General features: G+C 52.5%; 1 protein-coding gene across 2 annotated transcripts in view; it reads right to left on the reverse strand.

The window, feature by feature from the left end:
* The window catches only part of ATP10D (ATPase phospholipid transporting 10D (putative)), a 2,065,840-nt gene that overhangs the window by 410,013 nt on the left and 1,639,115 nt on the right, over positions 1-16,712 (reverse strand). For both annotated transcript variants that reach the window (XM_069631716.1, XM_069631715.1), the window contains one exon: positions 12,136-12,336. In XM_069631716.1, the coding sequence (XP_069487817.1) occupies positions 12,136-12,336 (201 nt within the window). The remainder of the gene's footprint in view (positions 1-12,135; positions 12,337-16,712) is intronic.

Raw genomic sequence — 16,712 nt, forward strand, 5'->3', positions numbered from 1 at the left:
CGCTGCTGCAATCTAAGCATGATCTGCAGGTCGCAGGTTCCAATCCCGGCAAGGCCAACTCAGCCTTTCATCCTGCCGAGGTCGATAAATGAGTACCAATTTCGGTTGGGTGATATTGTATGTAAATATGTGCTCTGTAAAGCGCTTTGGATAAAGGCACTATATAAATAACACATCATTATCATTTATGCACTCTCCTCTTAAACTTCACTTTTTTTTGTTTTCTTCTTCGGCATGCCTGGGGGCGTCTTGGTATGTTTAGCTTTACAGGCTCTCTTTCTTCCCCCTTTCTCCGTCTCATGCCTCTTTGCTCCTTTGAGCTGTTTCATGCCCTGAGAGAATTCTTTCCAATCCTCCATAATGCTCTGATTACTTACCGGTAATCTTCATTACTCCTAGTCCTACTCTTCCTCGTCACAGTACTTACTTCATGAGGCACCCGCCTCCGACACAGGACCTTCTTCTATTTCTTTAAATTCCTATAACTCCTCCCCCACATCCATGTCACTCAGTTTCATATTACCAAGCCGGAGCATGGGACCTTCCCCGCAGGGAGGGTGAGGAGGGTCGTCAGTACTGTGACAAGGAAGAGTAGGACTAGGAGTAATGAAGATTACCGGTAAGTAATCAGAGCATTACCTCCACGTCCACTCTTCCTCGTCCCAGTACTTACTTCATGAGGTATACCAAAGCAGCAACGGGGAAAAGGTCCCAATGAGACACAGAGCCAAAAACAGTGCAGCAAAACACACCCACAATAACTCTTAAATCACATCCCTAGAGACAAAAACTCCAACCACGAAGGAACCAACCCCCGAGTGGGAGAAACTCAACCCATAGCGGTTGATGAAAATGCCTAGACCAGCCAAGGCGGCAGCCATACAAATCTCTTGCAGAGAAAAACCATCCTTGCATCGGCCCAGGAAGCCGCGAAACCCCTGGTAGACCGCCCCTGATTGTGCGCAGGCACAGGCAGGCCAGAAGCCACATAAGCCCTAGAGATCACAACCCGGAACCACCGGAAAATGGAAAACCACAGATGCGTTATGCCCAGCCCCAGCCGGACCACAAGCAATCAGAAGACTATCAGATTGGTGGAAAAGGCAAACCAAGCCAAATACTCCAACGCGTCCCGCCGGACATCAATGTTAAGCCGAGCCACCTCCTCAGGCGTTCTTGGATCATGAAAGAAGTCAGGGAGAACCAGACCCTGAGAGGTGTGAAACCCGAGAGACAACTGAAGGGAGAAACATTGGACCACACCCCGGCACCACCGAGTCTGGCAGCACCCTCAGGAAAGGAGCGTGACATAAGAGAGCCCCAATCTCCCCAAGCCTACGGGCAGAAGAGAGGGCAATAAGAAAAGCAGATTTCAGTGTAAGATGTTTGATATCAATCTCGGAAATGGGCTCAAAAGGAGGCCCGTGAAGGAACCGTAATACAAGAGGGAGATCCCAAGAGGAAAGCCCTTTATCAGCACAAGGAAGGGAAGAAGACAAACCCTGGATCAACTTCCCCACCAACACCTCCCCATCCAAGTGACCGTCAGAGTCCCCCAAAAGGAATTTCATGGAGGCCCACTGAGAGCGAAGCCTGGAAAAACTGCCAGGCCCCTGTCAAAACCCCTCCTGGAGGAACCGAAGGATAGCAGAGGCCAGAACGCAGGGGAGGGATCCCAGACCGCCCATACCAGTCTCGGAAATGGCCCCAATGTCTGCCTAACACCTTCAGAGTGGAGGGTCTAAGAGCATCCATTTGGACTCAACTACAGGATCTGAGAACCCCTGAGATATCAACCTAGACTGAGCAATAGCCACACCGCCCATTGCATCCGGTGGAATTCTAACCACAGATCCCCTTGAAGGGGACACGGCCACTTCGGAACCAGCCAAGGTTCCTAGGAACAAAGCTCCAGCAGAGAGGGGAGCCAACTCCGGCGGCACCAGAACAGAGCTAACAACAACACAGTCACCCTGGACACTCAGATGCGCCAAACCACCCGGGGCAGAAGGGGAATAGGCGGAAAGGCATAAAGGAAAACCCCAAGGCCACTGTACAGAGAGGGCGTCCATCCCCCAATCCCCTCAACCTGAAACCGAGAGCAGAAGAGGGGATCTTCTGCTGAGGCCGGGTATGCAAACAGGTCTAGAACCAAGGACCCTAATCTGACACAGGTCACCTCAAAGACCTGGGCCAACAGGACCAGTTCTGCAGAGGAGTGAAAACCGGCGTCTGAGAAGATCCGCTTGAACATTGTCCACCCTTCTGATACGTGAGGCCAGCAGATACACCAGATGAGATTCCTCCCAGGTGCCTATCAGCGCTGCCAGAGCATTCAAGGAACAGCCGGAACCCCTTTTGCAGTTGACATATGCCAAGGCCGTCGTATTGTCCGATCGGACCAAAAACCGCCGACCGTCCAGCAACTCCTCGAAGTACACCAGAGCTTGCACAATGGCACAACTCTTGCCAATTGGATGATCACCGGCTCTCCCCAGATCTCACAACCCTTAAGCTGAGAGGACCCCCAATGTATACCCTTTCTGCTGGTGTTGGTAGTAGGAGCGGTCACAGGAGGAAGGACCATGCACACCTCAGCCTGTAGACCTGAAACCCCCCCGCCACCATAGCAGGGACACTCGCAGCGCTGGGGACACTGAAAACAAAACTACGAAAGCCGAGATGTCGGGAGCCAGTGGGAGAGAGTATAAGACACCAGGAGACGTAACCGAAGACAGGCTCAAGGAACTGGAAAACATGCAAGACGCCACGTGCCCCGTAACTTCAGCAACAGGTGAGTCGAGACATACTGCCTTCTGAGAACCCAGCCCAGAACAGCCAGCAAGCGCCCCCCCCTGCACAACATCCAGAGTACGCTCTCCCCAGACGTCCGGACAAGCAGTGCAGGGTCTTGAGACCCATAAGCAGGTGACATCCTAGAAGGCATAGGGACCAGGAACACCCGCAAGTAGAAAACTTGACCCTGAACAGGGAGAGGAACGGGCAAGACGGTAACCCACAACAACCGTTCGGAGAGAACGGATCCCATGGCCAACTACTTGGACCGTGAGCTGGGTACCAAAGTCCTAACCATGCAAACCTGGACAGGAGGAGACAGGAACGGCAACTGATACCCCCTCCAGAAGGAGCCCATTACCCAGGAAGCCGAACCCCACCGGTCCCATACACCTCCGAGAAGATAGAGACGAGGAGCCAGGGAAAACCGCCAGTCACTGCACTTGCACAGACATGTGCCACCATGTGCCCTATCACTTCCCACAAGTCTGAGAGGAGGCGTGAAAGCAACACGTCAGCACCGGAGGACCAAGGGCCTAAAAGAAGAGACACTGGGAACCCCCTGCATGGCCGTTACTTCCATGATGCATTTTCCATAATCCCATGCCGGACAAGGGAAAAGCAAATCAACTCCTTTGACTTTCCCTTGCGCAGTTTAGAGGAAGAGGACAGGACAAAGTCTTCGTCCATAGCTAGCACAGACCCAAACACACCACTAACACACCACATGACAGAGGTGGCTTGAGCCGTGTATCCAGTAGCTGGTAGCCCCATGCTCTAAATCGTTCCAATGCGTTGGTCTAGGAAGGATGAAGGGCCGAGTCAGCACCGCTGAGACTCGAACCCGAAGTGTAGACTATGCCAGGCCGGTACCCTTCCGGCCGCTTGCAGACGTGTCCAAAATCTGCGCCGTATTCACAGGCAGCACGCAAGGAATGCAGCCAACATCCGGTGCATACTGGGCTGTGTGTGTCTGAGGAGCTGGTGGTATGTGACATGTCTGACAGAACAGAGCCCCGCACTTTCAAATACTCTGTCACAGTCACCCCACGACAAGAAGCAGAGAGTCCTCACAACAAAAAGGGAAGGCTAGCCCATACTGCCAAGTGCTTGCCATCATTTCCAATAAAGATGTGCACACAAAGCACGAGGAAAACGGCATGTTGAAGGAGTCAAAATGGCCATACCAGCAAGAGAGGGGAAAACATCAAGCACAGTCCTCCCCTCTCCTTACCTTCCCCCAGAGAATGCAGCTGACATCCGGTGCATCCTGGGCCGTGTGTCTCTGAGGAGCGGGTGGTATGTGGCATGCCTGCGACAGAAGGAACAAGTTACTTACCTGTAACTGTTGTTCTCCAGCATGGGTCTGGCATGGATTCACATGCTCATGAATATTCCCCGTCGTCAGGCTGGGAATCCTCGGTAAAGAAAAAACCAGTATCAGTTTCGTTTCTGATCTGTCTTTCGTAGTAATAACCAATCACTGGTCTCTGCGTCATACTGACCACAGCCAATGACTGCCCTCTACCTAAGCACCGCCTCTGGCAGCCATCTTCAGATTTGGAAGCACGTGAAGTGGCAGTATGACCAAGTGAAGAGCCGCAGAGGGGTAGGCGGGAGGGTTCGCATGTGAATCCATGCCAGACCCATGCTGGAGAACAACAGTTACAGGTAAGTAACTTGTTCCTTTCTCCAGCATGGGGTCTGGCATGGATTCACATGCTCATGAATAAAGAATACATAGCAGTACACACATGCACAACCACGGGAGGTGGCAAAGGCTCAACATTAAGCATCACATCAACTCAACATTAAGCATCTTACCTCCTCACCAGGCTCACCTCAGGCGAACAGGTTGCGCAGCACTGCTTGGCCGACCCTGGACTCCTCCCTGGAATCCCGGTCGACGCAGTAGAATTTCGTGAAGGTGTGCGTCGACCTCCACGTAGCAGCCCTGCATATGTCCAGCAGGGGCACACCAGATAGGAACGCCGTGGTAGCTGCGATCGCTCTGGTGGAATGGGCTCTCGGACGGCCAGGCAGCGGTCGGTTTGCCAACCGGTGACAGTACATGATACAGCCGGAGAGCCATCTGGAGATGGAAGCCTTCGAGAGAGCCTTCCCCTGATTGACAGGTCCAAAGTTCACAAAGAGTTGTGACGTCTTCCGAAAACCTTTCGTGCGGTCCACGTAGAACTTCAGCGCTCTAGCTACATCCAGCGAGTGCAAAGTCCTCTCAGCCGGCGACGAAGGCGACGGGAAGAACACAGGTAACACCAAGGGTTCGTTGAGATGAAAGTCCGACGGTACCTTGGGCATGAAGGAGGGGTGCGTCCTGAGCACTACCCTCGTGTCGTGGAAAGTCAAGTACGGGGCCTTGCAGGAAAGGGCCTGGATCTCTCCCACTCGTCGTGCGGAGGTGATGGCCACGAGAAAAGCTGTTTTCCACGATAGAAACTTCAACGGGGCCGAGTGCAGAGGCTCGAACGGAGGTCCCATGAGCTTGGTCAGCACCACGTTGAGCTCCCACGCCGGGGCCGGAGCCTTCACCGGCGGGAACGATCTGAACAGTCCCTTCATGAACTCTTTCACCAGACGATGAGACCACAAGGACGTCCGGCCCGTGGTTCTGGTGTATCGGGAGATCGCAGCAAGATGAATCTTGATGGACGCGTGTGCCAGACCAGCTTTGGCCAGCGTCAGCAGGTACGGCAGCACTTGGGGAGCCGTAATCCGTAGAGGGTTAATCTTCTGTGCGTGGCACCAGACAGAGAACCTCTTCCATTTGTGTCCGTAGCATTTAAGAGTCGAGGACGCCCTGGCCTTTGCAAGAACCTCTCTGCAATCGGCCGGTATGTCGTATCCTCCAAACTCTAGCGCTGCAGGAGCCAGGCCTGCAAGTTCAGCGACTTCGGGTCGTGGTGGAGGATGGCGCCTCCTTCCCTGGAGAGTAGATCCGCGTCCGCCGGCAGCTTGATTGGCGGGGACGCCGACAAGTCCAGAAGGTCCGGGAACCATATCTGCCTCGGCCACGCAGGTGCGACGAGGATCATCCTGCACCGTGACCTCTTGAGCTGGTTGACGAGCCGGATTAGCAGAGGCAAGGGAGGGAACGCGTAGAGGAACAGGCCCTCCCAGGGGAACGAGAAAGCATCGCCCATGCTCCTAGTCTGGGGAAACCTGCTGGCGAACCTCCGGCACTTGGTGTTCGTCGCCGTCGCGAACAGGTCGATCTGGGGTGTGCCCCACCGTCGGAAGAGGCGATCCACCAGATCCTGCCGTAGTTCCCACTCGTGGCACGAGCGCAGCTCCCTGCTGAGTGAGTCGGCGATGGTGTTTTTTATCCCTGCCAGATGAAACGGCACCAGAAGAATCCCTTGGGCGACGGCCCAATGCCACAGGTCCTGCGCCTCCTTGGACAGCGCTGGGGACCTGGTTCCGCCCTGTTTCCTGATGTAAAACATGGTGGTGGTGTTGTCGGTGAAGATCCTCACCACCTTGCCCTTGAGGGACGGAAGGAAGGACCTGAGGGCCCAAAACACTGCACGGAGCTCCAGGACGTTGATATGCAGGGACTTCTCCGTCGGGAGCCAGAGTCCCCTTGCGTGCAGATTTTCGGTGTGCGCTCCCCACCCTTCTAGGGAGGCATCCGTGGTCACAGTCACCTGGTGGGCTGGGGTCTGGAAGTCCATGCCCGCCGTCAGATGCGCGCGGGTGCCCCACCACCGTATCGCTCGTCGGAAACTCTCGTCGAGCTTGATCCTTTCCTCGAAGCTGCCCGTCGTCTGGATCCAGCGCGCATCCAGGAACTCTTGCAACGGGCGCATCCGGAGCCTGCACATGGGAATGAGGTAGATGCAGGAAGACATCATCCCGAGGAGGGACTTGATGGACCTCACCTTGGCCGCGTCGGCCACCAACATCCGTTGCACCTTGCCCAAGATGGTCCTGGTCCTCTCCTCCGACGGGGAGGCCAGAAGGGACACTGTGTCGAGCCTCGCTCCCAGAAACAGTGCGACTTGCGCGGGCACCAGGTGGGATTTGGCGTAGTTCACGGAGAATCCCAGGTCCGTGAGGAGTTGGACGGTCCTTGCCGTGTGGACCACGGCGAGCTCCCTCGTCCTGGCGCGGATGAGCCAGTCGTCCAGGTAGGGGTAGACGTGAATCCCCTCGCGGCGCAGCTGCGCCGCCACCGGTGCGAGGCACTTGGTGAAAACCCTGGGTGCCGACCGTAGTCCGAAGGGAAGGGCTTTGAACTGGTAATGACGCCCTTGGACCACGAATCTGAGGAATTTTCGGTGCCCCTTTAGGATGGGAATGTGGAAGTAGGCATCCTCCAAATCCAACGACGATAGGAAGTCTCCTTCCTCCAGCTGACCCAGGACGTGCTGGAGGGTGACCATCCGGAACTTCTGCGCCTTGATGAACTTGTTCAGGCGTCGCAGGTCCAGGATGGGGCGCCATCCTCCCGTCTTCTTCTTCACGAGGAAGTAACGCGAGTAGACTCCGGAGCCCCGAAGCCTCTTTGGGACGAGTTCGATGGCGCCCTTTCTGAGCATCGCCTTTACCTCCAGGAGAAGTTGAGGGACGTGAAGTTCTTTCCTGGCCACGGGGGGGACGCGCGGGCACCTTCTTTGAAACTCGAGCGCGTGGCCCCGGGCCAGGGCGTCCAGCACCCAACGGTCGGTGGAGATGGACTCCCACACGCTGACGAAGCCCGCCAGCCGGCCTCCCACCGGGGTGCTTCGGTGGGGGCCCGACCCCACGGCCGGTTCAATCCTGCTTGGACGCGGCCTTGCCGCCTTGGCCTCCTTGGCGACGACGGCGGGGTCCGCCAGACTTGCCTCGTCCTCTGTAGGCCTCTTGCGACGACGAGCGGGCCGCTTGACGGTAGGAAGCGAAACCGCCGCCGGAACCTTTGGAGGCGCCCTTGCCTCCGCCGCTCCGAAAGGGCGTCCGCCGTTGCTGCAGTACTCCAAGGGCCCGGGCCGTCTCAGTATCCGCCTTGATGGCCTGAAGGGAATCGTCCACTGTCTTCCCAAACAGGTTGTTCCCGTCGAAGGGCATGTCCAGGACCCTGGTCTGGACGTCCTGCCGAAAGTCCGTAGCCTTGAGCCATCCACGACGTCGAAGGCAAACGCCGTTGCCCATCTGGCGGAACCCAGTGTCGGCGATGTCCGTCGCCACGGTGATGGCGTGGTCCGAGGCCACCTCACCTTCCTGCAGGATCTCAAGGGCCTCCGCCCTCTTGTCGTCCGGCAGAAAATCCAGCAGGGGAGCTATCTTGTACCAGAGTTCCCTGTCGTAGCGGGCCACGATAGCCAAGGCGTTGGCCGCTTTAATCGTCGTCGCCGCCGACGAGATGACTCTACGTCCCATGGCATCCAATTTCTTTCCCTCGCCGTCCGGCGGGGAAGTCGACGTGGAGGCCGCACCCCCCCCCCGCTTTCTTCCTGGCTGCCGCGGAGACGACGGAGTCCGGGGTAGGCTGCGCCCGGAGGGCCGAGTCCGGGACCCGGTACTTTTTCTCGTACCGGTCTCTTTTCGCTGGCGTCGTGGAAGGGTTCTTGAGGAGGGAAAGGCCCTCATCCCAAATGTCGTCCAACAGAGGCACTGCGAGGACCGTCTTCCTCTTGGCCTCGCGCCGTTGGTAAAGGAAGCCTTCCTTTTTCTTCTCCTCAGGGCAGAGTTGGAAAAGCTCGGATGCCCTGGCGATCATTGAGTGGAACGATCCAATCTCGTCGGGCGGAGAAGCCCTGGTGGGAGGCGACGACGGAAAATCCTCGTCGTATGCCTCGTCGTCCGTACCCGTCGCTGCCGTGTCAGTCCCCGTATCATCCCCTCGGGTGGACGGGGAGGAGGGCTGGACGGGGCGCGACGGTTGAAAAGGAGGCGGTGGATGGATCCTTCTTTTCTTGGTAGGGGGAACACCAGAAGGTCCCGGTTCTGGATCCCCCGACGGGAGAGGTTCCTCTGTCGGTAACGGTAGTCTCGTCCTTATCTCGGAGCATAAGGACTGTATAGCCAACAAAATGGCCGCTGAGTTGTCTTGCGGCGCTGGCAGAGGGGAATCCGACGGGCGAGCAGGGGCCCCGTCGGTATCCTCGACGATGTCGTCGTCGTCACCTGCGTCGGGGCCCATTCCGACGGGCTGGTCTTGTTCCACGCCTAGGCCGTGGCTTAAGACCTCGATCAGCTCCTCTTCTGAGGTTGAGGCCGAATCTACTACGACGCCCTGCCCCCCCTTCTTCTTCCCCACGGAGGGTTTCACGGGGGTCCTATCGATGGGCACGAAAGAAGACTCCCTCCGAGGAGGCAGGGAGATTCTGGGCCCCGAGGCCGCCACCACTGGTGCAGCCTCCACAGGCTGGGCCAGGGCCGCCGCGACCGTTTCGATAGAGGGCTTGGTCGAATGGATCAAGGCCTTCACCACCTTAGGTGCGCTCACCGCCTTATCCTTGAGGGAGGGGGCACTGCCACGCTCCTCCTCTGCCTTAGAGCTCGACCGGGGCCTCTCCAGGAGCTTCGCCGGGTGCTCGGCCTTCCTCTTACCCGACCCAGAGCGTTGGCTCGTGGTTGATGGTGCCGGGGAGGGTGCGCCCTGCCTGGCGCCCGTAGAGCCCGACCGTTCGGCGCTCCCGGTGCCAGCGGACTCGCGGTGCTTGGCCTTATGTTGGGCCCCCGTCGCCGGGGCGCCCTCAAAGGTCTTAGAAGACCGCTCAGATTTCTTCTTCTTCTCGCCAGACGGGCTCTTACCCTCCAGCCAGCTGGCGAGACGTTGATGGCGGTCCTTCATGGTCCGTTCCGACATGTTGTGCAAAACGCACAGTCCTTCTCCACGTGCGTCTTGTCCCCATGAAGGCAGTAAAGGCAGAAAGAGTGTTCGTCCTCCTTGAAGACGTTCTGCAGCTGGCATCCAGGGCAGGCCCTGAACAGCTTTCCGGGCGTCGAGCTTCCCTTCTCCTGGGCCATCTCCGAGACCGGGCCTGAGAAGCTTCTGGAGTCCTCCGAAGTGTAGCTCGACGAAATCTTCACCCTTGAGGGGCACAGATGAATCCGACACGGGTCCCCGTTGATCGGATGTAGGATCGGTGGAGCTTGAGGCTCTTTTGACCGAAAGAATCGAAGTTTTTGTGAAAAAGCGCGAAAAAATAGCACTAACGCTCGAGAGCAATAGCACGAGGATCCCAACACATGAACGTGCGGTAAAAATCTGAAGATGGCTGCCAGAGGCGGTGCTTAGGTAGAGGGCAGTCATTGGCTGTGGTCAGTATGACGCAGAGACCAGTGATTGGTTATTACTACGAAAGACAGATCAGAAACGAAACTGATACTGGTTTTTTCTTTACCGAGGATTCCCAGCCTGACGACGGGGAATATTCATGAGCATGTGAATCCATGCCAGACCCCATGCTGGAGAACAGAGCCCCCGCACTTTCAAATACTCTGTCACAGTCACCCCACGACAAGAAGCAGAGAGGCCTCACAACAAAAGGGAAGGCTTAGCCCATACTGCCAAGTGCTTGCCATCATTTCCAATAAAGATGTGCACACAAAGCACGAGGAAAACGGCATGTTGAAGGAGTCAAAATGGCCATACCAGCAAGAGAGGGGAAAACATCAAGCACAGTCCTCCCCTCTCCTTACCTTCCCCCAGATAATGCAGCTAACATCTGGTGCATCCTGTGCTGTGTGTGTCTGAGGAGCGGGTGGTATGTGACATGCCTGCGACAGAACAGAGCCCCCGCACTCCTAAAGACTCTCTGCCACTGTCACCCCACGACAAGAAGCAGAGAGGCCTCACAACAAAAGGGAAGGCTAGCCCATACTGCCAAGTCGAATCAAGATGGCCAAAACAGGAGGAGAGGGGAAAAACATCAAGCCCAGTCCTCCCCTCTCCTTACCTTCCCCCGGGCCGTGCAGGACCCGGGACACAATGCTCACGCTGCGGTCCGGAGCCCAGCAAAGAACCGAGCGAGGCAATCCAGCTCAACTGTGACCCCAAGCCCCGCAGGGGACCCAGGAGCAGTGCCGCACCTGAGGGAGCCGAGGGCCCCGCCACACAGCCCCCCCCCCAGGGGGCCAGCAATCGGTGCTCCCTGGTGCACCGCACCGGGAAGAAAAAGTCCAACCTGCCGGAGGCAGGAAAAATTAAAACAGTGACATGGATGTGGGGGAGGAGTTATAGGGATTTAAAGAAATAGAAGAAGGTCCTGTGTCGGAGGCGGGTGCCTCATGAAGTAAGTACTGGGACGAGGAAGAGTGGACGTGGAGGTAATGGCCATCTGGTGGTGATGCCCCATACTGGCCCCCAGAGCCTTCTGTATAATCTGTCCCATCTCTATATAGTTCCTTTTTTGGCTCACTTGTGCCCTACTTTCTTCGCTGGAGATCGACATATTAAATGAAGTTATTTGCCACAGGTACGACATATCTAATCAATGTATTTATTCACAGGTTTCTTTGACCAGTATTCCTCTCACAAACACACTTACCGTGTGAGCAGTGGTCTTATTTCAGGCTTTTTTGCCTGTCAGGTTTTTCTTGGGTCTGTGCTCGTGAAATGTTCTTGCTTTTTTCCAACTTTATACATTTGGCCAACAGGTGGTGTTGCTCCGCTCCATTGAGCGGCCGCCTAACAGAGTTCTCTGTCTCTAAATGTGTGTGCGGATAGCGCGGAACGCTCTACTGTTTACAGAGTGTAACTGTAATTAGCTCTTTATCCAATCGATATAACTAACTGATGATATGGGCAATCGATGTAGACACGGCTAACTAGAGCAGGCAGCGTCTTCCCAACGTGCTCCTCTCCAGAGCTGCGTCTACTCTGCCCCTAGAGTCGGTGCAGACTCCCTTCACAGAGTTTCTGACTGACGATAAAATGTGTAATGGTTTTCCCTAACCTGCGGATATGCTCGGCCTGTATTTTGGTTATGCTGTGCTCGTGCTGTATTTCTCACGTTCGCGCTGCCTTATATAAACAATATTTAAGTTAGTCACATTAATTTACATAAAATAAACATTTGGTACTTAAACGGCTGCACGAGCAGCAAAGAAAGAGATTGCGATTAAGATGGTGGAACGATTTATAGAGGTGTTGAGAGACTATTGGAGGAATAAGATCACATGTTTATTGAAGACCAATAACAAGAGAACTACTAAAGACTATTGTACATGGAACATGTCATTTTTCAACATTATTGTTCTACTAAGGTTATTGTACTGCTGCTTGAGTTGAGTAAAGATAAGAGAAGCATAATCTGAGCCTAGACATAGAATGTGTAGGAATCCATTAAACAGACTAGCATTATCATGCATTTCAGATGCTGCGGTCTCTACCTGTGATCCCTGGCCTGCCTTGTAAAGTTCCGGAAGCTGCTTCAGAGTCTCTGCAGATACATCTTTGTCCATAATACCATAAATAACGGGTGGGACTGACGTGAAGAGAAGATTGAATAATATCAACATCCAAAAGTCCATCATCGATGAGCCAGAAAACCCACAGCAAAACTGGTACCAGAAAAGAAGGTTCACGAATGCCTAGAAGTTAAAAAGTAAAAAAAAAAAGTCATTGCTATTAAAGGAGGGTAAAAGAAAGTAGTGTGATCACATACAGTTTGGACCTACCACGCTTCAAAATAAAGGACTTAATATGAGCAAACGCAACCCTCATTTGATGCTCGTTTCACACATTTGCGACTCCTAAAACATATTTCATGATCTGAAATTATACTGCTCAGTTTCAGATCATTTTCAGCAACACCTGCTGGACCACCTTAAAGCTGCACACATGCTCGAGTAATTTCATGTCCTTGCCCATCTGCATCAAATCATACATATTTTTTTAGGGCGTTTAATGAATCGTATACGTGCCAACTAGCCCCATTTGTTTGAAACTGCTTGAATATTGCCACTCAAAGAACCCTTAAAATCAACAATTAAAAAGAGAATGGTCCTTGGCAGAGCCATACATTTCTTTACTAATGTTCTTTGAACAACTTGTACATCAACATTTTTTTACATATCAAACAGGGAACACAAATTTAACATATTAGTTTCAAGTGTGATTAGGAGAACTCCGGTGCCAAATAATGTAAACTAATCAAACAAAATAAAGCATTGCATTGTAAGAAAAAGGTGCCCAACCCAACACGCCACCTGTCCTATAGAATATGGAAGAGACCATATTGAAGAGCGTAAGTCATGACCTACCTGTGGATCAACGCTTTAATAAACTGCAACCGTAATCAAAGGGTAAACAATTTAATTGCCCTTCAAAAAAGGGACAAAACAGTATTCGCATTCCAACTCAGACCTTATCAGTCCTATGCGAGGATGCCACCATAAGAATGATAATGTTATGTTTATATAGCGCTTTCACCAAGCTGCTTTACATATAACATATTTACATACAATATCACACCGAAGTTGGTACTCATTTACCGACCTTGGAAGACTGAAAGGCTGAGTTGCCATTGCCAGGATTCAAACCCACGACCTGCAGATTACACATAGATAGCAGCAGCGAGCGCTGAAGCTGAGATCTTACTAGCTATCTTACCAGCCGTCAAGATCTTGGCAAAACTTCTGTGGAACTTCTGGGTATGAATCAATACAGAAATCCTGCTTGTCAAATACTGGTCTGATTACCTACCAGTAGCTTTCATTACTCTGATTCCGGAACTTCCTTGTCGCAGTCTTGATTCCCACCAACCCAGCCGGGTACCTTGGGGAACACCATGCAAGGGTAGGGGTGAGAGGGACCTTATAGTAAGACCTAAAGAAAAGCACGAAAACAAACATGGTGGTAGGACTAAAACAGTCCTGAGAATCCTCCATGTTGATTTGGGAAAGGGTGGTTTGAGAGAGTGTTTGGAGAGGCGATGCCTCGAAGTATGGACTGCGACGATGAAGCCTGACGATATGTCATGTTACAGGACTCACTAACATGATTGTAGTTCTGAGAACATGGCTCTCCTTCTTACCCAAGTGGTAATGGGGGAGTTTTACTGGGGAAAAAAAATCACAGCTCAATTACTTTGCAAGCACCAGTCGCCAATTCAATGTCGCTTTATGCCATCTGTCATAAAGGCTTGTTAGCCCAGTCGAAATTAAACACTGAAATTGCAAAGAGAATGGGGTCTTCGGACTGGAGGCATAGCACGGATCTCAAAATATCGATTGAAAACTGACCTTTAACAAATATCTACCCCAGAGTTTCCAGTGGCTCACATATTGGGCAAATGGAATATGCAGGAATCCATTAATTACAAATGTACTAAATAATACATAACGATTGGAGCTACAATCGCAAAGCATGGGGTTCACACAGATCCCTGTGCCTCACAGATCCCTGAGAGGTAGGAACACACAAGACTCCGAGGGTGTGGACGCAACACATATGACTCCTTGGGTTGTGGAGGGCAGAAACACACATGACTCAAGGGGATGGCAACACAAGCGCAAAACATATGCAGAATATAGTGGGGTCTTACAGCTCTGGGGGCACACATGGGATTAAAAACACATGGGGGAAGAAATGCTATAATATGCAGTAAAGGAGTCATCAAATGAGAACTAACAGATATCGGGCATACAACCAGATCTGTGGGTCAGTGGAGTAATGCATCCACGACAGGGGCCTGTGTTTGACCTCATGGTCACAGGTTCGATTCTTGGTAGGTCCACTCAGCCTTTCATCCTTCCGAGGCCGCTAAAACGAGTATCATTAAGTTGGGTAACATACATCTGCTATTAGCACCAAGATGTCCTTTCGGGGGTGAACGTGCGCTTTACAAATACACCTGTTATGTTATAGTAAGCGCAGGGAGACCGAAGGACTATAACAAAGCTAAGGGAAGAGGGACATAACAGGAGAACAGAGCGGGTAACAACCAACAAGGGGGAAAATACAAATAAAGAGGAGAAAGAGAAGGCAAGTTTGCAGCCGTGCCTTTTCCTCTACCGTCCCTGAAAATGTAGACCTCATTCAACTGCGTCTATTTGTAGAGCTCTTATATAGCCATGAGGAAGTAAATTGAACATCAGCTGATGGGAAGCAAAGGAGAGGGAAGAGGAGAATCAGAGCCCCCCCCCCCCACCATGGTGACATACAAACCTACACATCACCAGTTCACTTGTGTAATGATGTCGAAGAAGGTAGCAGGCACAAAGGTGGCATGGTTTTGGTTATAAACTTGTATTTCTCGAATAGAAAACCTCTCTGACCCCATCTCTCAGATTGGTTTCGCTGCCTAAAACTAAAGGAATTTTCAGAATGTCCATCAAATCAAAGTTGCACAGTGCTGTGTCAAATCCTACTCTAACCCTTGCACTACAACTAAAGGATACACTAACAGAAAGTTCCTTCTTAAGAAGAATGGCTCCCTTCTGCTTCTTGAACAGTGTCCAAAGAACGTTCTCTTCCAACAGAAAATGACAGAAGGAATGACTCCCTTTCCCTGCCTTATGGGCTTAACCCAGTCTTTATACAATACCAGGAAGAATTACTCCCTTCTCCTAGTGTCTCCAGTACAACGCTTAGCCTAGTACAAAGAGTGTACCTCCCTTCTCCTGGTGTTACTTTGTACAGTTCACAAGGCCGGGGGAGGAGGGGCTGACTCCCTTCCCCTGGCGTCTTCATCACAAGTCCTGGACCAGGAGAATGACTCCATTCTCCTGATGTTGGTGGTTCAGTTCACAATACGGCCAGGTGGAATGACTCCCTTCTCCTGGCTTCTTTATCACAGATCTTTGTTGGATACCAGGAGAATTACTTCCTTCTAGTTTTGCTTGGCATAGTTCTTTCATATGGTTGGGGTCCAAGACCCTTCTCTCGTGGCCAGTGGTTTCCTTGTTGCTACTGCACCGAGGAAGATTTCCTCTGATGCTCTCTTTCTCCCTGTTGGGGACCCTTCTCTCGTTATGCCCATTAATGTCCTCACTAATACTGGGCCTGGGAAAGCCAACTTCACCTCTGTCAACCCCTTGGTCCCTTACATTTCTCGTGTACATCCCCTTACGGGGCTCTGGTATGTTGCCAGGCCTTCCTGGGACCGGGGCACACTTATCCAGCTCCGAGGGCTTACCTCCTCAGCACTCGTGGCTTTGCTAAATTTTTCTGGCTTTGTGATTGGTTCTGCCTCCACTAGGCGGGCAGAGAACTTCGGCATCCTCTTGCCACTCTGCTTTTCCCCAGCTGACGGTCAGCGTTTGAATCTCCTGTGCGGGACAGTTTGGATGCCCAACAGAACTGGATACTGCTGTAACTGCCACCACTATGATTCTCGTAATGGCTGCGTTTGGCTCAGCGGCAGGGCTTGACACGTCTAATAGTCCATTGTATCCAGTTCCTACCGTGGGAATTGCACAAGTCCTCCTTCATTGTCACGGACTTAATCCTCCTACATCTGTGGGGCCACCTCGTAACAGTCTTATCTCAGTCAATGATCTTTAGGTCTCCTGTGTTCTTCCTCATCCTACTACTTTTGGCTTTAGGCCCTATGTTACAACAATACAAGGATTTGTTTTCAATGTAGTGGCTGTGGACATTAGGGAAGGTCAAGGAATGTCGGTGAGTAACTACATTCAATGGGCTGTACCCCTGGTGATCATCACACTTGTCTAAAAGTTTATTTTTGGAGCACATTCACTTTGGTTTACCGCCCATTCTCTTAAGTTTGGCTGGCTGAGGGGCTCTTCAGTGTTGGTCTTTGGGCGTACTGGTTTTCACATTGACTTGCAGCATGAAATATTACGTCTCTGCTCCTCAGTCCTAATGAGGTAGTCTGAATGTTGTATTAAGCGCTATTTAATCAACAAAGCATGTCATAGCCTCATGGTAACAGTCGTGACAGGCAGCTCTCTCCACAGGAGCGCTGAGCTCTGGCCAAAATGCACTCTGACAATATATTATC

Source organism: Ambystoma mexicanum, chromosome 6q, assembly GCF_040938575.1.
Source record: "Ambystoma mexicanum isolate Mex_15411 chromosome 6q, UKY_AmexF1_1, whole genome shotgun sequence".
Lineage (NCBI taxonomy): Eukaryota > Metazoa > Chordata > Amphibia > Caudata > Ambystomatidae > Ambystoma > Ambystoma mexicanum.